Source organism: Harpia harpyja, chromosome 18, assembly GCF_026419915.1.
Source record: "Harpia harpyja isolate bHarHar1 chromosome 18, bHarHar1 primary haplotype, whole genome shotgun sequence".
Taxonomy (NCBI): Eukaryota; Metazoa; Chordata; class Aves; order Accipitriformes; family Accipitridae; genus Harpia; species Harpia harpyja.
Window position 1 is genome coordinate 26,449,701 of NC_068957.1, and position 23,231 is coordinate 26,472,931.

The 23,231-nt window shown below is 44.6% G+C and overlaps 1 protein-coding gene and 1 long non-coding RNA gene across 3 annotated transcripts in view; both read right to left on the minus strand.

Annotated features, from left to right (window-relative positions):
- The window catches only part of LOC128153810 (uncharacterized), a 275,250-nt gene that overhangs the window by 108,904 nt on the left and 143,115 nt on the right, over window positions 1-23,231 (minus strand). The window lies entirely within an intron of this gene.
- The window catches only part of MSN (moesin), a 48,289-nt gene continuing 31,789 nt past the window's right edge, over window positions 6,732-23,231 (minus strand). For both annotated transcript variants that reach the window (XM_052813580.1, XM_052813581.1), the window contains exons 3-13: window positions 17,326-17,421; window positions 16,515-16,789; window positions 15,979-16,062; window positions 15,474-15,620; window positions 14,908-15,004; window positions 13,668-13,831; window positions 13,086-13,216; window positions 12,254-12,414; window positions 11,652-11,744; window positions 10,986-11,219; window positions 6,732-9,935 (exon numbers count right to left, since the gene is read on the minus strand). In XM_052813580.1, the coding sequence (XP_052669540.1) occupies window positions 9,771-9,935; window positions 10,986-11,219; window positions 11,652-11,744; window positions 12,254-12,414; window positions 13,086-13,216; window positions 13,668-13,831; window positions 14,908-15,004; window positions 15,474-15,620; window positions 15,979-16,062; window positions 16,515-16,789; window positions 17,326-17,421 (1,647 nt within the window). In that variant the 3' untranslated portion in view covers window positions 6,732-9,770. The remainder of the gene's footprint in view (window positions 9,936-10,985; window positions 11,220-11,651; window positions 11,745-12,253; window positions 12,415-13,085; window positions 13,217-13,667; window positions 13,832-14,907; window positions 15,005-15,473; window positions 15,621-15,978; window positions 16,063-16,514; window positions 16,790-17,325; window positions 17,422-23,231) is intronic.

A 23,231-nucleotide genomic window follows, 5' to 3' on the forward strand; every position in this document is an offset into this window, starting at 1 on the left:
GTTCACTTTGCATCTGGTAGAGCAGCACAGAGGAATATTTCATTCTACCTCACTCCTATTTGCCAAGTGCAGGCTGGGCATTACCGCTCCGATGACAGGACACATGGAAGAGAAACATGCGGTGCTCTGCTATGGAGAGATGTGATCTGAGAAAACTTGGGAGTCATATTTGCAGGGCATCACTGATCAAAGTCTCCTTGCTCCTTTTGCTGAAGGTGGGTGACATTTCCCAGCTCAATATGTGATGGGCTTGGCAACCAGCAATCACAGCCTTGCAGCACCCTCATGCCAGCCCATGCTCGTCCCACAAATGCATTTTTTTTTTTTTCTGCTGCAGGATTTGCCCCTCAGGTTTTGTTCAGGCCAATAGCTCTGTGAGCACAGGGAGGGTGGCACGAATCCTTGAAGCAGGCATGCCACATAGCAGGCATGGGTGCACATCAGACTGCCCAGCCATGTCCAGGATCACTGGGACTTCTCTGTAATTCCACCCCTCAACCCCAGTTAACGTAAATATTCCTCATTTCAAATCATTTGTAGAATAACCTTCAAAGGCTTCTCTCCCCACCCTTGCTTGCTTCTATCACAGAGGAGGGCTGGCAGTGAGGCAAGCGGTTTGCTTTAGCTGAACACAGCTCTGGCCAGTGTCCCTGCTCTGTGGCCCCTCACTCTCAGGTCAGCTTTTCCACGTGGTTTGCGCTCTCCTGCAAGCTGCCCTGAATACTTTGGCCTTCAAACCCTAATTCTTGGGCTGCAGCTCACCCCTGAATTTAAAAATTGCTCTGTGCAGCCTCTGCAGCTCAGACACTCTGCCCAGTCCTGCCTTTGCTTTTCAGGCACTACAGAGGCGCAGCAGGCAGCCCAGTTCTGTGTCTCAGTCATTTCCGTAGAAGGAAAGCAAGGCTTGCCATGAGAGACGCAAGGAAAGGGGCCATAGCACATCCAAACAAACCACAAAGCATCTTATCTCTCCAGCAAACCTTGAACTGAGAGATACACTAGATATATGCAGCAGTTTTCACAGCAAGGACATTTGTGTGTTTGCCTGGCACTGACCTCTCTCCTTGCCAGGAACTCAGAGCACAGCAAGTGACAGGTCAATGCCACCCAACAGAAGAGGAGCCAACACAGAGGGGGAAGTCAGGTCTGAGAGCATCATACCCACCCAGTCCTGCAGGGAGGCAAGAGCAGTGAAGGGGACAACTGTCCTCTGGTGAAAGCAGGAACAACCCTCCTGGGGTAGGAGAGAATAATGCCCCATACTGAGTTTGGATAGCCTGTTTTAAGGTCTTTTAAACAGGAGGAAAAGGGCAGAAGTAAGATCTCCTTTTTCTTCCTCTCCCCTGCTCCATCTAGCAGCAAGCCTAGAAGTAAATGCAGCCTTTCCAGAGTAAACCAGTGTTCATGTAACCCAGGACACAAAAATAGGAAGCTTTACAAATAACCACCCCTCCCACAAAAAACCAACCAACAGAAGAAAAAAAAAAAGAAAAAAAAAGCTAAGCAAAAATATCCTTGCTTTGAAAAAACCACAAAACCCTCAAAATGTTGCTTTGGAGGTCAGCACAGACTTTTTGGGCAGGTCAGACACAGCTGAAGTGAATCTTTAGCTCTGTTTCACAGAAGTTTGGCAGAAGCCAAATTTCCATCAGTGTGCACACTGGCACACCACCCCCCCATCTTGCTTCCCAGCAGGTCACACTGCTGTCAGTGCAACGGCTGTGCCTACACATCTAGCAACGTGTTAGCACATGCTGGGAAGGAAGTGGTTTTCTAGCTTGAAATACATTGCCCAGTTTCTTCTGCACCACACTAAGGACAATTTGCCCCCCCCTCCACCCGGTCTAGGGACTGTCATGCAAATGTCCAAAACAGCTATGAGGTACCATTAACTCCACCTCATCTCTGACTTCTACACAAGAAGTTAAACAGATTGGAATCAGCACTGCACTGATCCAACAAGAAGTTACACAATACCGCTGCAGCCTTCCACAGCCAGAAGCACACTCAGACTTCTGAGATACCAGACCCAGCTCCTCTGACCCCCATTAGAGTTTCAGTCCTTCCATAGGCTGGCTCAGCAAACACATAGGCATAGTCAGCACAAGGCAGACTTGCATCAGTTCCTTCGGGCAGAAGACTGAGCAAACAGCTCTGACCAGAAGAGCTCCTCTGTAAGCTTTGGGGCTTACAAGAGACCCAAAATGGAAGGTTTAAAAAATTACCACATTAGTCTGCTGCCTCTCTGAAAGCAGATTAAAATCATTGTGTAATCCTGTAGTTATTAATATACACATTAATACAGTTTTAGCAATGCTGCAGTTCTGGCGTTATGAGAGTAAGTCCACCACCATTTGAATCAAGATTTGATACATTTGATAAGTTAAGGGAAGAAGAAGTTCCTCTGCAGAGGAGCAGGAGAAGAAGCATCAGAAGGAGCAGGAAGAATCAGAAGAGGCAGCCTGTCCTGCAGCAGAGCTGCCACAAGAGCAGGAGAGGGAAGAGACAGAAATCACACACAAGTCAGAAACCCCCTGGCCCCTATCCATGAGGAGCTGCAACATATGCAGAAAGATTACAGGTGTCATCCAGGCAAGCAAATTAACACCTGTTTGTTCCAACACTGGAGCATTTTATCAAATCAGTATTTGATAAAATCCCAGGTGCTCAACAGCAGAACTCCCAAAGGAAAAGTGTCCAGAGGGGAGGGAGGAACTGAGCAAGCAGCTCAACAAGTCATGACAAAGCTCAAGGCCAGCACTGTGCCACAGTACAGAAGTCTTCGCTCCTTTATTGTTTGGAGCAAGCAGGACTGGCCCATGATCTCCTCCAGGTTTGTGGGAAGTTCTTAACTTGAACAGTAAGAACAGCCTACCCCTTACCTCCTACTGAGCACACCACCTCACAAATACTCCTGTAAGGAAGCAGATACAGGCTACTTACATACACAGAACTACAGCCACTGAACAAAACTAGAATTCCCCTTCCCCATTGCCACTACGAAAACCCATCAACTACCACAGGACCAGGTACAGAGTGCTGCCCCAAAACAGATGCACTGAACACGAACCTGCAGACAAAGTGCTTACATCAAGCATGCTCAAGTCTCAGATAACAGGGGCTGGAGGGGAAGACTGTAAACGTGCCTCAGTTTCCACACTTCAAACAAGACTGCCTTTTGCCCACTCTGATCTCTCTCTAGATGTTCAGCAACCTGCTGAGAATCACTACAAACAAAAGGAGCAAGGGCCAGATTTTCACCACTGGAAGCAAGAGGGCAGTAATGCAATAATCAGAGATGGGCTAATGCTGCAACAAGGAAACAAACTGAATTCACAACAGGGCTTCTTGACAGCAGCCACCTCTGGCAATGCAGCTGCTGCCTGGCTGGGTGAAGGCCACTAAGAAGTTACAGTGGCCCAACCAAGGCCTTCACTTGCAGATGCTTCTCCTTCAGTCAGCCAAGGATGCTTCAGAGATGGATGGGAGGGCAGTGCTGCTGGGTATGGGGTACGAACAGCCTTCACTGTAACCTCCCAGCTCAACAGCAGTATATTCCACATCCCCTTGACCCTTCAGTCAATCTTTATATGATTGAAGGTTAACCCTGGCTTGTATTTCTTTAAAAGATGATGTACAACCAGAGGCAGTAGCGATCATGGGTGTTTGTAATTTTCCAACTAGCTCTGCTCACCAGAAAGCTGTATCAATGGTATTTACACCTGCTCAGAGCGAGTGCATTCTCAACAGAAGTTGGAGGTACAGTCCCTTCCAGGAGCTCACAATATTCCTTTTTGCAGTCCCAGCACTACTCTTTCCTTAATGTCTCCTCCTCATTCTTTCCTCCACTTTTCCCTATACCCACTTCATCCTGCCATCTGTCTTGAGAAAGTCCATCTTGAAATTACTAGTAACTTTCAGAGACCCATCACTTGGCACTAGATGTTCATTTAGACGTTGTTCAGTTGTAAGGACCTGCACCCTTGTCCACAAACTGCACTTTAAATTAGAGCTGCAGACCTGCAAGACAGAAGTCAGCCTCAGCCTAACATTTGATGCATCAAGGCCCAGATCCTTTTTCTTACAGGTAAGTTAATTTTTCTGCAAGGGAGACATTAACATCACACATGGAGTCAAATTCCATAAGGGTATGCAGCAATTATGGGTTGACATCAGTCACAGATGAATTACGCTGTTCGCTGCCAGTTATCACGTGCTCTGATTATACACTGGTATAAGATAATTAGACTGTATGCCCAAGATTGAGTTATGTATAGCTGCGAAGCTGGCACTCACCAAAATAGTCACACTGATTGTACAGAGTGAACAAGCCATACTTCAGTTATTCTCTGCTTTGTCATTGGGACATGGCGTGCCTTTGTTGATGTTCAAGCAGATGCCATACAACTGTCTACGATTATCATACCTTACCCTGTATACTGCATTATCAAGCTTTGCAAGATATTGGAAAACAGCTATTAGATGCAGCTAACTGAATGGAGAGCTACTGCAGCATGATGCACCAAGTCTGAAGCCAGGTTACAGACAGAAGTAGCGGCTTCTAGGACCAGCTAACATGAGAAAGGAGGGAACAAATCTTGTTTGGTATCTCAGAGGTTATCTACTAGTTCCATAACCCAAAGCAGATTTCAAGAGGATAGCGCTGTCAAAAGGCAGAGTCCTACCCTGATAAGTAGAAAGCAAAAAGTCTAATCTAGTTCCCTTACTAAGTTGCCATAGTTACTAACGGTATCCTACACAATTGACCTGAACTGATAACCATGGCATCAGAGGGTGTTCACATTTCATTATTGCTCATCACAGAAAAAAACTGAAGTGGCTGGAAGGCTACCAAGCCTGTTTATCTGTTCACTGAGAATCTCACAGCACGTCACTTAAAAAATAAAAATGCCTGTGCTTCCCTCCAAATGTATTAGCTTGAGCAAGCAACCGATAAGCTCGTCATCTACCTACAGAAGTCTCTACAAGATTTGTCTACATCAAAGCAAATCAGAATTTACAGACCACCCCCCTGCAATTCCCTTCCTGAAAACAAGAGAAGGAAAAAGCAATCACAGCCTTATTTCTACAGCTGCACTGACTCTGAGTAGGAGGACAAAGTATCCTAGGCCAAATGCATTAGCCCACCAGACAGATTTATCTCAAGAAAAACTTGACTCTACAGCATTACTTTAGCTTTTCTTTAGAGTTCTTAGTAAGTTGCACTGCTTAACAGCCACATTTCAGAACCTGCAAAAAGACAGCATTTCTGGTCCCCAGCTCTTCTGAGACCCTTTATGCTCCAGTCTGTCCCACAGACAAAAGCATCTGGGCCCCCAGTACTTGTAGGTGTAGCCTAAACTGGATTTGAAACATTATCACAGACAGAATAGCAAATCCAGCAGAAGCTGTCCACACAAACTAGACGTTAAATACAAATTTCTGATTCTAAACTACAAAGTACCTTCCAATAGATTAGAAGAATTGGGTGTTTCAGATTTTTTTTTCTTTATGGCATGGTCCTGCACAGAAGCGGCCTTCAGCCATTAATGCTTTGCACTTCCATTTCTTCAAAGACAAACTGAATATAGATATACCTAACAGGAGAATTACTAAGCCTCTTAAATCTCCACAGATACAGGCAAGGGAATGCCAGAAAGCTAGGCCAGTCATGCAGAAGAGTTATCTGGCTACAAGCACAGTCCTCAGACTCCAGAAATTTAAGCACAAGCTGAAAGGTATTATCCATCGAGAAGCAACGGCAATAAAAGCAGAAAGAACCCCATTTGAGAGCAACCTTTCTGGACCAGTGCAACCTTCACTTGAAGGTTGCAGTAGCGTTCATGCAGACTTGCAATTCCTCCAGTGGTGTTCAGGTTTTTGGAATCCTGAAAGGAAGGAACAAGACCCACCTATGGAAACTAGATCCATACCAAGCCTGGTGGGGATGGCAGAAGTCTCCATTGCTCCACACTTCCTTTTGTTTATAGACAAGTTCACATGCCTCCCCCAGCACCAGATCTCTAAGCACTAACACATTCTGATAAAATCTCTGCCTTATTCTGCAGTGCAGCAACCATGAGGCAGAGGTTCTGCAAAGTCCCTCTTCACAGCCACACAGAAAGCAGCTACAAACAAAGATCACACAGTTCATTAGCAGAAAGTTGGCAGTAACAACGCTCTTCCTTCATTGGACCCAGTCCCGAGACTTCAGGAAACACAGGTAGAGATAGCCACGGCAAGGTAGCTGCAAAACAAATTGGGTTGAAATCCCCAGTATGGGGTCAGGGCAGGACAGACTCAGCAGAACATAGGGGACAAGAAGCAGCATCAAGGCCCGGCCACCCTCCACACACTAACCTGGTCGTGGATGCACGTGGGCCTGGGCACGGCACCACAGGCGCTCACCAGTTGCAAGTTCCAACAGCAGCTCCTCCTCCTCCATTCGACCAGTCCATTTGCAAGTTAAACACAATATAAATTTATACTCAGTGTCTCCACAAAGAAATGTGAATTCCAGTACTGGCTCCAGTCAGACAGCTTGGAGGGCTGGGGAGGGGGAAAGGGATGTTATTCAAGCAGTTGCTTTTCAGTATGCAAGGAAGACCTCCTTATCTGCAAGAGTGCTACAAGGCTGACCTCTCAGGAACCACATTGGCAGACCTGTTTAGCTTGGAGACACAGCACTAGACTCAAAGCAAGCCTTAAATAACCAGCCAGACACCATCTGCTGAATTTCTCTGAACTTTATTGGCACTTTATGAAGAACAGGGTACGGATTTTAACAACTCCTCCAAACAGGAAAAAAAATGCCTTAATATCAAGGTTCTCTCTGCAGATAAGCACGTGGACCCATGAGTTACTCCACAACCTTAAGGAATTGATGTTTTATTATAATCCAGTAAAAAGACTGGTCAAAAAACATCAACATAATTTACAGCAACAAAAAATAAAACAAGAAAAAACAAGCCAAGCAAAAATTTGCTAAAGGACTTCCCTCCCCCCACCCCCAAGAGGAGTAGTTATCCAATTAAACTGGAACATGGAGAAGAACAATTCACTGTAATCTAACAAATAAAAAATGTGTCTACAAATCTCACTGTAATACTGAAAGCTTCTTACATTAGTTTTCTTGCAAAATATCATTTCTTTACAATACAGTATACATTTCCAAGGGAAGGAAGACCATAAACATATCCACCATCCCATAACTAATATTTTCTAATTGTGCATAGCTAGAAGTATTGAAATCAAATATCATTAGATACCACTGGAATATAATACTGGTTAAGAAGGCAGCAGGGCTGAAACAACTACAAAGAGTTAGGTGGACTCACTGGCACAAGCCGTTCTATTCCTATATTGGACCATTTGGAATTAGAACGATTAAAAAATACTATAAACAGAAGTCATGCCAGCATCATAATACATGAGCTCAGCAGTGTTGTGTGACCCATCAAAGCAGAAAAGGTTTACCGGTTTATTATTTGAACACATATTCCAGGCACCATACATCAGCTTGTTAGGAAACTTTTAAAATGTAGTAAAGGCTTTTCTCCCTCCAAATGCATCAATAGTTGCCATGGACAGAGCAGAGTGCCGAGAACCAGCTTTAAAGCACCAAACAGAAGTGTAAGGGTTGTCTGTTCCCCCAGTAACGAGACTCACGTAGAGCCAGTGCCAACAATCCTTCAGTATAGAAATATGCAAATCACTTCTGACAAATTTACCTGCAATCTTTCATTTGTGACTTCCGAAGTACTGCAGCATGTGTTTTTGGCCAACCAAAAGCTTACTATGTTGTGTGTCCCCCAAAAGCATGCTGTGTTCAAGGGAAAGAAAGGGACTCTCACATGACTTATCTGGATGTTTAAAAGCAACACGCTAAGCTATGCTCCTAACAGAGGTTGGTATTTGTGTGGATCTCCACACAGACTTGTGTTGCTTCCAAGAAATAAAATAATACAGCACTGGTAAGGTTGTTTCCAGCAGCCCAAGGAATTCTTGGTGAAATACTACAGTTTATTAACACTATCATGAACACTCTTTTTGGCACAGTCCCCCTTTACCTTTCCCATAGAGCAGGGAGCTGAAAATGCTCTAGCATTCAGAGGTTATCTTTCTATCACCACTAGCAGTGATACCATACGAAGGGGGAATCCACAAAACTGAGAAAGTCACAAGATTTAGGATCATGCTAGGCAAGAAAATAAATCATAGGCTAGCCTGATGACTTCCTATAGGGACAGGCTATCCAAGGAGGGCAAAGCAAAGCAGGACTCCATTGTAGGTGGAATCCATTTTTAAGAGATGTCTTCTGAAGGTTAACATTTCCTTCTATGAAGGAAAAAGGCAAAATCCAATTCAACCCTGAGCATACATGGCTGTTTCCTCCCCAGAAATGGCAGGAAGGATTCTGGGTAGCTACAGCATGGGTAGCTTGGAAGACAGGAGGTGGTGGGTATTACAACAACTGGTACAAACAGCTCTCAGGACCAGTCTCAGAACCACTAGTGTCCCATTTCTAAGAGACAGAGCCTTCTGTTCTCAAAGCTACAAAGGGGCAAAGCATCCTTCTGGGGAAGGAAAAGCACTTGAGCCAGGGATCTGGCAGAATGCTAGTGAGGATTAAGGCAGCAATTGGACAAATATCTCAGGATCCTCTCCCCTCAAATGCTGCTTGAAGCCAGGAAGAGAGATGCAGTCTTGTACAGAATAGTTTTTGGTCCCCAGCTGCTGACGACTTTTTTGATTGCATCTAGTTTAAACTAAAGACGTCTGAGCTACAGTAGATCTATACACAGTCATAAGGCACCAGTGACTATGTGCTTAAAAGGCCTCTTATGGAAAAACCTGAAATCCTATTCACATGACTAGAAATGTACTGGTTCAGCAAGGGAAAATACGGCTACAGGAATTTTTAGTCTTTTACGTTTCTACCTACCCCTTTAGGCTTCCACCGGCAAACCCAAGAAGGAAGGCAGTGTTCTTTAGCTATCTCTGCCTCACTGGTCACATTCAAGTCAGACAAATGACAGTGAACAAAGCCATTTACCAGAGACAAAACTTCTGGAAAGCAGGGAAGTCAAGGCTCCAAACCACACTGCATCAGTGGAAAAAATCCAAATGCCTCCTCATGATTAGGAAATTCAAAGTTCCATCATTAAACAACAGAAGGTAACACCAGCAGGAACGCCACAGAATCTGTTTGGTCTGCTTATGTTTGAAGGACAAAAGCTTTAGTCTTTTAGAAAGAAAGTCCATATTCTACCTCCAACCCTTCTTCCTAGGCTCCAGCCTGCCCTTCTCAACTACATGACTCAGACCCTGTATTAAGTCAGAAATTCAGACCCTGGCTTCTAAGCTTAATACTGAAGCTTGTGCAAGTTAGTAGGAAGGCACAGTGTCGAACTGTTAGCACTTTACATAATTCAGTAAAAGTATCTGCTGGCCTCCCCACGCAACAGGAGAGGACAGCAACACAGCCACTTCAGTAAGCAATAAAAAACTAAATGCAGTGAGACTACACCCAAAGCCAAACGATTTCAGATTTGCCCCAGTACACATTTGCTTTCCCAAGCCACCCCAGGAAGATGCAAATACTATTCTTTCTTCTGTTGCTTAACTCCAGCATTTGCCCAGAACTCCATAAATAAGACCATGGTCACTCTTCTGTAGTGGTTCCAGCGTAGCACGATTACGAGTGAATGACGGGAGAGGATGGGAAAGAGAGGAGAAGAGAGTGCAGGGCAGCGGGTGCAGGGGAGAGTTTACATAGACTCAAACTCATCAATGCGCTGCTTGGTGTTGCCCTGCCGAATCTGACGGAGGGTCTTGTACTTGTCTCGGCCTAGACGCATGTTCTCAGCGTGGATCATATCATTGGCTGTCTTCTTGGTTTCATCCCGAGCATTTGCCAGCTCTGAGGAAAGAGCCTTCAGAGAAGGGGAAACAGATAGCAATGGGTTAGCGCATGCCAGAGACTCAAAGCTGGACAAGGAGGTTCCTTGCTGATCCTCCTAAAGATTCAACGTCCATGGAGACAGGAAACAGATAAGCCCTAATGTTTACAGTTCTGGGCAACCTGCTGTAGCTGACCCTGCTTGAGCAAGGAAGTAGGACTAGATGATCTTGACAGGTCCCTTCCAACCTAAGTAATTCTGTGATTCTGTGGAAGTTGTTAATATTTTTCCATAACATTTGAAGGTAGAAAACATCAGGCAGTCTGTCACCCTATTTATCTTTGTCTAGCACAGTATGAAAGACTGTCTCCAATGTACTTCAGAAGAAGAGTCAAGTGGAAGGATCCCTAAAGACAACAGGAGCATCTTGCAGAATTTGAGCAATTAGTAGCCTTCTACCACAAAAGAAACTCACTGCAGAAGATAAAGCACACCTTTGTCACTCTGCCTGTGTATAACCACCACAGCATGATGCAGAACAAGCAAAGCACGATGCAAATCAGGCAGCTAGCAGGCAGTGTAACAAAATGCTTGGACAGAGTCAACACCAGAACACTGGAGTTCCTTATGAGAAGGTGGTGCAGCACTACTCCCTCTATGCTGAGCCCTAGTGGGCTGCTCTCAGAGTTTTGCAATGCAACCCAGTCAGACAAGACAATTACAGACAGCTGCTTGATAGGAACTGGACCAAGTTCTCTGATTCATTGCAGCCAGGGCTATGAACAGCTGTCAGATGGCTGGCAAGAGTCACATAAGCACACTACGTCTGACAGATGCTGCTTTTTGGCACTGCTTGAAAATACTTTACTACTTTCAGTGAAATGGAAGTCAAGTGCCAGGAGACAAGATCTGCCTCTCTGCTCAATGGTTTTTACACAGCTATCTGGCAAGATCACGATCACCTCTCTTCCCCACCCCCTTTGTTTTTTTTTTAAAGATACCAGTAATACCTCCCAGCTGCAATGAATGGCAAGAATAGAAGCAGCACCCAGACACACACCCTCTCTGCTGCCAACTTCTTACCTTCAAGTGTTTTTGGACCCGTTCGTTCTTCTCTGCTTCAGTGGTGCGCTGCTCCTCACTGCGGTCCTTGATGGTGGCCTCTGATCGTAGCTCAGCACTGGCTTCTGCTGCATTCTCATCCTGCTCATCATCATGCTCATTCTCAGAGTGCATGGGCTCAGTGACATGAGGGGTGCTCATGGCAGTCTTCAACTCCTCTTTGGTCTTTTCTAGGTCCTCCTGCACCATCTGTGCCTGCAGTAGGGCATGCCACAGTGAGTTAGTCAATATAATCCTGAGTGCATGCAACTTCGCAGAAGTGCACAGAAGTGCTACTCAGTGCTTATTACAGGAAAGCTTGCACCTCTTGCACACTGAAGGGGCATGTTCCAAAGCTACTCAGCCACAACCATTTGAAACACTTTCTGCTGGCTAACACTTCAGAGATTTTCAGAATTATTATAATACAGGGAAAATGGGCTTTAGGCCTCATTAGTCAAAATATTTCTACATGGAGTTAGAATAAGGCACTCATTCCACCAAGAAAAGCAAGGATGGGTATTTACAACAGCCTCAAGCTTGCAGACACTCAGTCTAGTGTGGTATCTAGTGCAGTAGTTTAGGTCACAACACAGAATGAGAGCAACTCCACAAAAAGTACTGCCATTTGCTCAGATTCTGCTTTACCTTCTGTTGCCACTCCTGGGCTTCACTCTCTTTCTTCTGCCTGGCCAGCTCCAGCTGCGTGATCCTAGCTGTGAGTTCTGCCATCTCAGCAGCCTGCAAAAGAAAGGCTTTTAGTGGGGGCAAAACCAAAGTACTTGCTAAATTAAGCATTTAGTCCAAGTCCTGAATGAAAACAGTATCTCTAACATCTTTTCAGTAAGGAGAAAGCCTTCCTGTAAACTTCAGTCCCACCAATATCTCCATGATGCAAGGGAAAAGGAAGCCAGTAGAGTTTCAGGTTTTGTTGTGGGTTTTGTTTTTCTTCTTCTCCTCCAAATAATGCTACATAACTCAGTTCTTTGAATCCAAACCAGGGAAAGCAATCAGTGAGCTCTACACTCTGTTCCCAGCGTCACATACGAAAAAAAGGCAAAAAGCACAGAAATCCAGATCTACTGTACAAATACACTTGTATTTAGATATAAGTTCATCTGCTTGAGGCTAAAAAAACCGAAGAACCAAACTATGCTTCCTCATTATATTCATAGCCTGGTTTGCCTCAAGACCTTAGATGCCTACCCTGTCACTATTTTCCCTACCCAGTTTTCAGCTCACCCACTTACCAGCTGTTCCTGGGTCTTTTGTTGATCATGGGATGCTTTCAATAGGGCCTCCTTTGCCTCTTCTGCTTCTCTACGTTCTTTAGCCAGTTTCTCTGCTTCCTCCTGAGCTCGTTTTCTCTCCTGCTCCAGCTCCATAGCTCTGCGAGTCTGTTCTTCCAGTTCTGAAAGAACAGGGGAGAGCATTCAAAGAGAGATAAAGTAAAGAATGGCAGTAGAAGAGGAAGGTGCCCTTACACCTACATTCTGGATAAGGGTTTTCCTTCAGAGGGACAGGTAAAGGAGAGATACAAGTAACTGTCCCCTTTCCTCTCCTTCACATTGTAACTAGAGCTGGAAGACTAAGAGCCAGGCCTGTTCCAAGCCAACAGATTACTTGCCCAACTGATTTGTGGGGAAGTACCCACCCCAAAAAGACATCCTCAAAGGCAGAGAAGCATACAGCATTTTGCTTGGGCAACACCACACTAACACTGGCCAAGCAATTAGACAGTAATCACATCAGAGTACTGGCTGGTGTGACCCATGCTACACTGACTCCATCCTCTTCTGATGTGCTGGGATAAAGCTTCCAGCCAACACATGAACAACTGCAAGGTACTCTCACTGCTAGAGGGGCATCTTGGCTGCCACCCATCTCTTTAATGGAAGTCCTATTTCAGCAGCTGCATATGGAAGCTTACAGTCAGCTTCAGAAGGCTAAACCAGGGCCCTAACACAAGTTAGCATACAATACTGGAGAGCCAAATGGCTCAGAGATGCTCATAGCTTTACTGCTTGAATCCTTCTCACTCAGACTATGCATCTAAGGAAATACTGGAACATTTCATATTACCTTGCTGAGCTTTCTTGGTTTGCTCCTCAATTTGCTTGAGTCTCTCCATTAGCTCCTCCTTCTCACGCTCAATCTTCTCCTTCTCCTTTTCTGCCAACTCCCTCTTCTTCTTCTCATTCTCCAGCAGGGCTCTGATGAGGGGGAAGTCATAACGCAATTTCAAATTAACAGCTACTCAGATTGGAGTGCTTCCTAGTAAAGCCATGAGCACACAAGAGACATGCACTGCAACACTCAGCTGATGAGTTTTACTCCAGACACACCCCTTTATTGAAACGCAGAAAGAAAAAGCTCTGCTGGCATTCATCTCAATGGCAAGTTCATAATAGCAATGTTATAAGGGAAATCTCCTTATATCAGGATGCATATTAGTCCCGTCAAATAGACAGACAAGTCTTTAAGAAAGTGATGGTGGGTCACATTTGTGATGACTGTCATTCATCCCATTAGATCTACTGAAGCAGAAAGCAGTCTGCTCTATTTTTGGCTCAAGCAGATTAAGGTGCTGCCAGCAATTTATCTAGCACGTGATGCTATCGTACAGCAATTGACCAAGTCCAGGTTACTCAGAACCCTACCAACCTCTCCATCTGTTTCTGATGCTTCTCTTCCCGAGCCTGTGCCTTCATCTGCTGCACCTCAATGGTATCCGGTTTACGTCTGCGCATGTAGAGCTCATGGTTCCCCATGCAAAGTGCCAAGATTCGTTTGTTAATCCGTAACCGAGGGGCATAGAATACAAAGTCCTTGGGACAAGAAAAGGCAGTATTAGACCTGTTCTTTCAGCATAAGAAGCCCCCCGTGTATGCAATACACTACAAGACCCTAAGCATTCTAGAATTGTTAGCTAGCTTTTCTTAACAATGTCTAATTCATCAGCGGTGGTAGGTAGACACCTATCTTTCAGGAATGAATTTCAACCTGACAAACACACACAGGGCAGAAGTACCCAACTTGTTGTTACAGTGTTCTGCATTTCATTGTAAAGCATCACTAGCACATAGACTACACAGCAACTTAGCTTCACTGTTTCGTTACAAACACCATCAGGGGCTGGTTTACCAGATACACTGAGACTATGACTTCTCCCACCTTTCTCCCCACTTAGTTATTTAATGCAATAGTCTGGCCAGCCACATCGAGTGTAATGTTTTGTCTTATGCCAGAAAGCATGTTAAACATTATTTCCAATGGATAAATAACTTTGCTCTGTTAAAAAGGAGCAACAGCAGCAGGGAAATGCTTCCAAGCAGCAGTGCAACAAGAATGACCAGAAGAACAGAAGGTATCAGCTGACAAAGGAAATTAATAAGCCTTAAAGATTAAACCAATTATGTTCGTTATAAATCTGCAAGAAAAAAAAAACGTCCCAGCATACCCTACAAAACGACGTGAAGCTTCAGCTTCAAGTAAGGTGAAAAACTGTAAAAGACCATCCCACACACTACTAAAGCCAACAGGCTGCAAAGGAAGCATTCACAGTTAACATAGGTGCCTCAGTTCCCTAATTGTATCATCAGAGAATCTGAACAGTCTTAGGAGAATCAGAAACCCTAAGCAGAGCTTCTCCCTGCCACTGACTTTGAACAGCTTGCGGTTATACTGAATAAATTTCTACCCTCCTAGCCAGAAAAAAATCCCAACTATCACCTTACTGCCATTAGACCCATTCTGTGCATAGTGCCCTGAACAGATCAGGTAGTAGAGCACTCCTTAAATCAGCGTTGACATTAGTGATGAAAAGATAGTGTGCAATTAAAAAAAAAAAAAAAAGATCACTCAGCTAAGAAGCCAAAAGTTTAATTTGAATGTTGCTTCTTACTGGTGCTTTCTTGTCAATAGGCTTGATAACAAATTTCTTGTCATTGAATGAGATATTTCTGATCTCACTCCAAGGGAATCCAATTTTCGGTGTTAGCCTGCAGAAATAGAAAGCAGAAGGAAATAAAAAAGCCCCAAGTCATTCCAAATTCTTGACTTACAATATATAGCTCAAAATACTACCAAATTTGCCTTCATATTTCAGTACTCTTATGTTGACTGGAATCAGCCACCAATATTAGTCATGCAAATGAACTACAAACATAAGAAACAGTTTTTCAACCCCACTTTTGTCTTTTTAAATGGAAAATAGAACTGGAGAATGCATCTGTGGCAGGAAGACTAGGGATACAAGTAAAACTAGCCTGATAAGATTTGCCAATTTCTTGTATTTTTTTGGTCCCAAGCAGCATGTTTAATGGATTATTCTGGCAGTGTCAAAAACACAGCCAAGAATGATACAGAAATTGTAGAGTTTAAAGACTTGAATGCCAGAAAAGATTAATTTTGAACACCTTTACACTGGAAAGGAGCTGAAGGTAATGATGAGGACAGAAGGTTTATTACCTGTCATTCTGCTCATAAATGTTGAGTCCAAGAGCATCTACACCTAGCCAGAGTTCAGACCCCTTCTTGTTTTTGATGCTGAAGTAGTTCACACCATACATTTCCAGATCCTGTGCAATTTTCAGGTACTCCAAGACAGCATCTTCTCTGCAACGTGCAAAAAGAAAGCAGATATTCCTTTTTGAGTCTATAAGCCATCAGAGCAAGAAGGTGCTGTCTTCTACATGGGCAGAGCAGCAACAAGCTGGCAAAGGTTCCAAGCATCACCCTAGTAGAAAATAACAAACTCACTCTGCAAGCTCAGTTTTGTTTTACTAAGAACAGCCAGCTGATGTGGACTGGAAAGAGCAGAGGCATGTGAACCTAGTTACTCTGAGCAGAATAACCTCAAGAACGCTAACTCATCCTGAAACAAGCCACAGATTTTTTTGTATGCATTCATACATTACACACTAGCATATATCACACTACTTTAAATACAGCAGTTTCACACTGCATCAGTTACCTAATCATTCCTCGATGTTCCTCATGCCACACCTGGATCCTCTCTTCCCACTGGTCCTTGTTAAGCTTGTGCTGCTCCAGAACTCTAGAAAGAGTACATGGGATGTCTGAGACCAGCCACTGCATTTGTGCACACACAGTCACATCACTCTTGATTAACGCTTCAATAAATATTCCATTGGCATCACAGTTACCCCACAAAAATATTCCAGGAAATACAGTTTTATTACAAGGCTCCCTAGAGACACAGCAGTCAGTATTCAGACTTCTGAGAAATGACAAGTTGTATTCAGTTATGCTTCTCCTTGGAGCATTACATTTTTTTGGTTTGGAGCTTCTCTCACTACTTCTGATTAGAGTTTCTTCAGTAGCAATAGGATGTTTAAGATTAAAGCTCTTAATTAAATGAATACTAATCCCAATCCTCAGAGGCACCAGGCTGTATTTTATTCTGAACTATCCAAACACCCCTCCACCCCCCCAAAAAAATCCCAAACCCTTTAAGACAAAGGTGTAAGACCACCCAGGTTCACTTACCTCTGTGGGAGCAGTTTGTCACTGGCAAGGTAGCCAGACTTGTGTACCTCTTTGTTGAAGTCTCCATATTTTGACTGGACAGCGTAAGAAGCCAGAAGTACAGCTGTTTCTGGAGGGCAATAAATGTCATCATTCAGAATTGCCTCCTTCACTTGGAGGAAGAAAAGGCGTTGCGTGATGTCCTGGATCAGCTCTTCTGCCACATCCTCTGGGTAGAACTTGGCACGGAATTTGAAAAGCAAGGGGCTTTCTTTGCGTACATCTTGTGCTGTTACCTGGAACAGAGTTATCAGATTTTATAGCCTACATACCAAGTGAAGGGGAGCAGGTTTATGAACAGGAAGACAAGCATGCATTAGAAAAAAAGTTATTCTTTCCAATGCAGAAGTGAGTGGGCAGAACAGCAAGGATATTCCATTCCTTACTGCTAAATACCTCATCACCTCTCCCCACAGGACTTATCACAAGCCACTGGTTATGATCAGTGCTAGGTAAGCTACTTTGCAGGTTTCTCTCCAACCAAGATACTCATGAGCACCACATTAGCATGTTACCAGGAAGGGTAACAGATCTGCCTGGATAACAAACAGGACCAGATGCAGGAGGACAAGGTCAGACACCGTGACTCCTTGTACCTTGGGGAGGGGGTGTGTGGACTGAAGGAAGGCAACACCAACTCGCTAATCTTGCAGTATTTCAGGTGTGTGGAGAGGCAAGAACAGATCCCTGACAGAAGTATGGAGACTGAATTTGCCCCTGCCCTCCAAGAGAAGGGAACCCAGGACAAGTGAAATACTTGGAGAAAACATACCTTTTTGTTCAATTTCAGCCATGTTGAGAAGCCCTTGGTGTCCTGATACTGAAGTCCAAAAAACCAGACCTCTCTTAGACCAATTGTCTTGACGACCTGGAAGAAAGATGATTAGCAAATGCCCCAGCCAGACGGGCTGATCTCACTGGTGGAAGAGAACATGTTAGAGGTAAGTTCAGCTGAACACGAAGACAACCAGTGCCCTAGCCTTCTGCCTCCCCTGCTATGGTGCACGTACATAGGTCTTAGGGCATCTGAGGGGGTCTTAAGTGGGAGATATATTCTTCTCTCTCCCTCATCTCTTTAAGGCTTGTTGCTATTTATGAACAACAGCTGGGACACTATCTTCTTCAGCTACTTATGAGCCAACATGTATAGCCAAAATACGATGCAACAGGTCTGACAGGTGTAATAGCTGCCAGGAATCAAAAATGCAGCTCCATTTTCAGGTACAACCCTCCTTTATCATGCAAATGTACCACTCCTGGGCAAGCCATGAATCACCCTGCTAGGTTGTGTCCTACTAGGTTGTGCTATTTTAAGATTTGTGTTCTACGTCACCAATAGCTGAGGACAGAGCCTTCACGCAGCTCTTTAATGAGTGGCACCGGTAAGAGGTACTGCAGTAGGTAAATCGATATGCCATCCCTTGTGCCAGGACAAAGAGCCATCACAGAAATTAACTACACAGCTATGTAAGCTCTCTCCTTGGTCATTTCCCTAGCACACCATGGGTGCTATGTAAATAAGAGTTAAGAAGGCTTTAAAGACATACTGTAACATGAGCCAAGAGCCTCATGGGGGGGCAAGACTACTGCCGTATAATGCTACTGCTGGTAAAAGGAGGGGCAGAAGCTTCTTGGTAAAGCCTGTTCACTAGCAGGAGGCCACAAGCTTTGTGCCCCGGCAAGTCTGGGACATGCCATAGGGTCCAGCAAGTCTAGAAACTGAAGTTCCGCCACATCTCTCCCGAACCCCCAGGAGTTGTTCACATACTGGCAAACAAGGCACTTAGTTGTCACCTCCATTACTAGACGAGGAAGGGTAAGGGAGAAGACACTTGTCTTTGGGTGGACACTGTACCTCAAGTACAACACTAAGCTGCCTTTACGCACCACCCACCCCTCGGGCTTGCTCTTTCAGAGGCACTCAACACCTGGATGAGCCTCACCCTGGGAAATCCAGCTGCCTGATCGTGGTGTCCCCCCTGTCAGGTAAGTTGAGGTAATTTTGTACTGCCTTGTCCCATGTTGTATGATTTCTCCCTAAATGCCTACTTCCTTTTAAATTACTTCCTTGTTGAATCCTAAGGATGCACTCTGTTCCCTTCCAGTGTGGTCTCTAGCTTTGGCAAGATACAACACCAAGGACGTAGGTTCCCCGCAAACACAGTACCAGTTAGATTCTTTAGGGCTTGGATCAGACATTTCTTCTGGCCTTACAAAAGCAGCATTAGGGCCATAGTTCCTTTCAGACCCAAAAACCAAAGGGAGCTTTCAGCAGAGGCATGCTATTAGCAGCACACACAGAGACAGAACCTACACACGGCCACATAGTCTATATACATCATCCCACTGGAGTCCCTGAAATTATTCAGCCTGTTCTTGCTTAAACATGAACTGGAAACCTGGCCTAAAGCCCCTGTAAACACAGGGGAACGTGCGGCAGATAAACCCTCACTGGTGCATATCACATAGTAGGATGCACACAGCTAAGGAGACTTTCTGAGAAGAATCAGAGTTTGCTGTATGCATTGAAAGCACGTGGTACAAGGAGAGAAAGAAAGGCTGTCCTAGAGCCTAAGGAAAGCTCTGTTCTTGGCAGCATTAACATTTGAATGGGATGGAAACTCCCCCCTCTGCTGTATGTGTCTGCTTGCCTCACTTCCATTTGTCAGCAGCTTATGCCTGGAAATTCAACAAGCTGGACTGCCAGCAAGTAACTGAACGGCATCACACTGAGGCCCTGCACAAAAGGACTTTTATTCCACAGCAGAAGTCTGCACAGCAATAGCAGTGACAACAATGGACTGGACGGAGGAGAGAGGGAAGACGGCACAGCACACAACATCACACCCCGAGCTGCTACTGTATTGGGGGGGCAAGGGGGGAAAAATAGTCCTAATCCCTCCTTTCCACCTCAGCTTTCACAGGTTTAGTTCCAGTTAGCAAGGCAAAAAGCATGAAGAAGAAACAGCTTTCTACAGCTGCAAGGAGTCTGGCTGGCAGTTAGCAGCCCAATTATGTTTGCGGGTGTACAGCATTCAGAGCCCTGATGAACTGCAAGATGTTCCAAAAAGCAAACATTTACTGGCAGTGGCCAAGGATGGAGAAGGGCTGGCACACAGGACAGACTACAGAGTATTGTTTAACCCAGGCCACTATACTTAACTACCTGAAGTTTACACTCTTGGCTAGAGTGACATCTTTTCTTCGTGCCAGGAAGAACATTAAGTCAGTCCCTGGGTCTTGTTCAGCCTGCAGTACAAGGCTTAGTCTACGACTGGCAACAGATTACAGGCAGCCTTAAAATCCAGCTGTCCCACAGTACCTTGACTAGCCATGACAAAGCTCTTCATCAAGTATCCTTAGCTTAAAATTCCACATAGTAAGCAATACTGCCTCAGGGGAAAAGGTGCATTTCTAGTGACTCTCACTGCAGACAGTCTAAGTAAGCACACAGTAGTACAATTTTTTTTTTTTTTTTTACTTACGTTCAGAGAAGAAACACAAGGTCTTCCAGGCAACCTTTTCTCTCACTTCTCCTTACTCCACATTTTCCAGGTCTGCATGACTCCTCCTGTCCTTCCCCTCAGCACTCACCCATCTCCCTCCAAACTATGTTCTTGCCATTGAGTCCTGCTCCACAGCAGAAGGAGAGCCATAGGCAGCCCCTCAAATGTAGATTTTAGCATCAAGATGACAATTGAAGATTGCCCTCATTCTCAGCCCAGGAAAATACACCACCACACTGGCAAACAAGTGCAGATCCTGCATGAAAGCACTATCTACACATGGGCAAGACCAAAGCATTCCAGCAGAGAAGACATTCCACTCAGAGCAAGTTCCTGTGCCAAAGGCCAAAGCATGCCAGGCTGTACCGCAGCACAAATCTGTCTTGAATCTCACCTGCTGTCCTCATTAAAGATGAAGTGGGCCTCTCTCCCTTTCTATGACAGGCATGTCAAGTACTTCTGAGAGAAAACTGCTAGCAAACCTTATTGCTGGATGAGCTCTGAACTGGTGCCACACCTACAGTTTCATACGCCATAGCCAAAAACAACTTAGAACATGGTCTTCCAGGTACCCTAACACCCAAGGTGGGCTCCATCTACAGCCATAAATACTCAACTGTTCCCCTTCCATTTGGCTGATGGATATATTCCTAACTTTCCCTTTCAAAGTGCTAAAATGCCAAAGTGCTAAATGACAGGATGATCTTTGAGTTTTTAAGCCTATTACAGTTTGCCATTGATCTCCTTAGCAACAAGCAGTCCGGTTTTGGTCAGACTACTGCTTTTATAAAAGCCAATAAGTTTCCACATGTTCCTGTGAAATTCAAGACCCATTTCCATACCACTCAACCACAAGCCTTCATTATACAAACAAAGAGTTCTGGGGTTTGCTGGAGGAATCGGCCACTGTCCCAAGACTTGCTGCTTTCTACCATGAAACTGCTATAGCGAGTTTTCGGTTCAGTGCTTTCATCTACTGGATCAAGTGCCCCAGACCAGTTTCCTATGTATTCAAACACTACTAGGTAGGACCCTACCAAGGCTAAAGGCTTCTCTACAGTCTCCCTCCTCTCAAAGCTTAGTTTACAGGCCATGAGAGACCATCCACTTTTATTCCAAACATAGCTCAATTCAGCTGGAGTTACTCACAAGTTGAGTGCGATTCGGTCAGCCTGTGTTGTAAGCTTCAGCAACCATGAAAGAAGAGACTGAAATTGGTACTCAACAGAACCACTAAACTCACTGCAGCAGATAAGCAAGCCAGGGCAGAGCACATAAACTCAGAATCTTAGCAGCTCTGGCTCTTAATGAAATTTGTAGGATCCTCAAGATTAAGAAGAAAAAAAAAAAATAGCCCCACACTCCACTATGTATTAGGCTCAGTACTGAACATAAAACACAGCATCAGTGACTAGGTTTAGAGAGAGCAGAGAGATGCTTATTGTTACAATTTTAACCCATACCTGAGTGCACTTTTCTATTACAAGCTTAGTTTTGACCCCAAAAGCTCATGAAACTGAGGAAAAGCCTCCTAGGAAGGTTAACCACACGCTTTCAAAGTCTGAAGTGACAGATACTAAAGTTTTTCTAATGTCTCATTTCTCCTTAACCTGTGACTTGGCTTCATGGCTCTGAAAGGTGATCTCTGTCCAATTAATGAGACTGGGTGTTTTGGTTACTCTAAAGGCTTATTCTGGAGCAGCATGCTGAAGCCACCATCTCCTGGACTTTGCAATGTCCAAAAGCTAGCATTGGAAGGACTGAAGTTTACATGGTCAGCTATAGGCTCAAAGAGCACTAAGCACATCACTGAGAAGCAAATCTGTCCTGAAGTTGGAGAAATAGAGTTCATTTTAGGTTGGGGAAGGAAGTAGTGACTGAACAGTTTAGTAACCGCAACTCATTGTTAAAAACAAGATCCTGATGTAAGGCCTATCAAATGGGTAGAGATCCCCACCCATCAACTGCATTCACCACCCAACAGACCTAGTATAGCAGACAGCTAAGACGCTAGCAGAGACAAGAAGGAATAAGGGGCTCTGAAGGGGAATGAAAGAACAAGGCACCAGCAGGATGCAAGTTCAAAAGTGATCACAAACAAAGTGTTTGAGAAGCTGCTTCATACAGCATGTGGGAGACATGGAAGAAGGGAGTATGTTTTCATACCACAGAAATCAAAGCAGTTGAAGATTTTGTGACTAGTCTGTACACAGGCTACCTGAGGACCCTGTAAGGTGCAGCATCCACTAAACCAGGGCATTTCTGTGAAAGCTTTCCAGCCAGCCAGCTGTGGAGCACTTAAGCAAGTTAGTTACCTCTCTCCTTGTCCAAGGTACAGGCTAGTCCCCCTCACCCCCACAACAGGCCAAAATCTCACTGACATAAGCTAGAATCAATTTACCCCACAAAAGGAAGTTTCAGAGTAAAAAAGATTGAAGGGACACAACTTCAAAGCTATCCATAGCAATAAGTAGCTAAGCAGTTTTACCAGAGAAAGGGTTAATCTTTCACATGTAGGAGATACACAAGGCAAAGCAACACTTTGTTTTACACACAAGTCCCCAGTCCAACTGCACTTCAGTCTGATACAGAAAAGGGTCAAAGAAGAAAAACAAGCAACTATTGCTGTTGCAGTGCCTGTGCCCTGCATCCCCAGGAAAGCAGTATTACAAGGTACCTGTGAAGTAATCAGGCCTATGGGATAGCAGCACCCCTGACAGGCATAGCCCTTCTCTCGAGCTCTTCTTTTAATCCATCACTAGCAGCTAAGGAATGGGAGCAGAGTTACTGTTTTTGCTAGTGAGTCAGTACACACTGGTGCTCAGCAGCTGATGCTAAGAGGTACATAAGCAGAGGTACATAAGCAAAGCTGCAGAAGACAGACAGTACAATCCTCCTGTCTCAGTCCAGGTTTTGTCTGTGCACACAAGCTTAAGCTATTTAAGCTAAAGCTGTACAGTTACAAGCCTAGGGGATGGGGTGTTATAGGAAGATCTCTAGCATAAATCATGATGTTACTGCACTGTGCGTCAGCTCAATATTAGTACATCCAGCTACTTTGGGGCAGAAAACTACTTCCAACAAAGCAGTGAAGCATCTGCGTTGTTCTAACACTACAAAAATTCACTTTGGAATTTAACCAAGCAGGAAAGAGGGAGACAGGAACATTGCT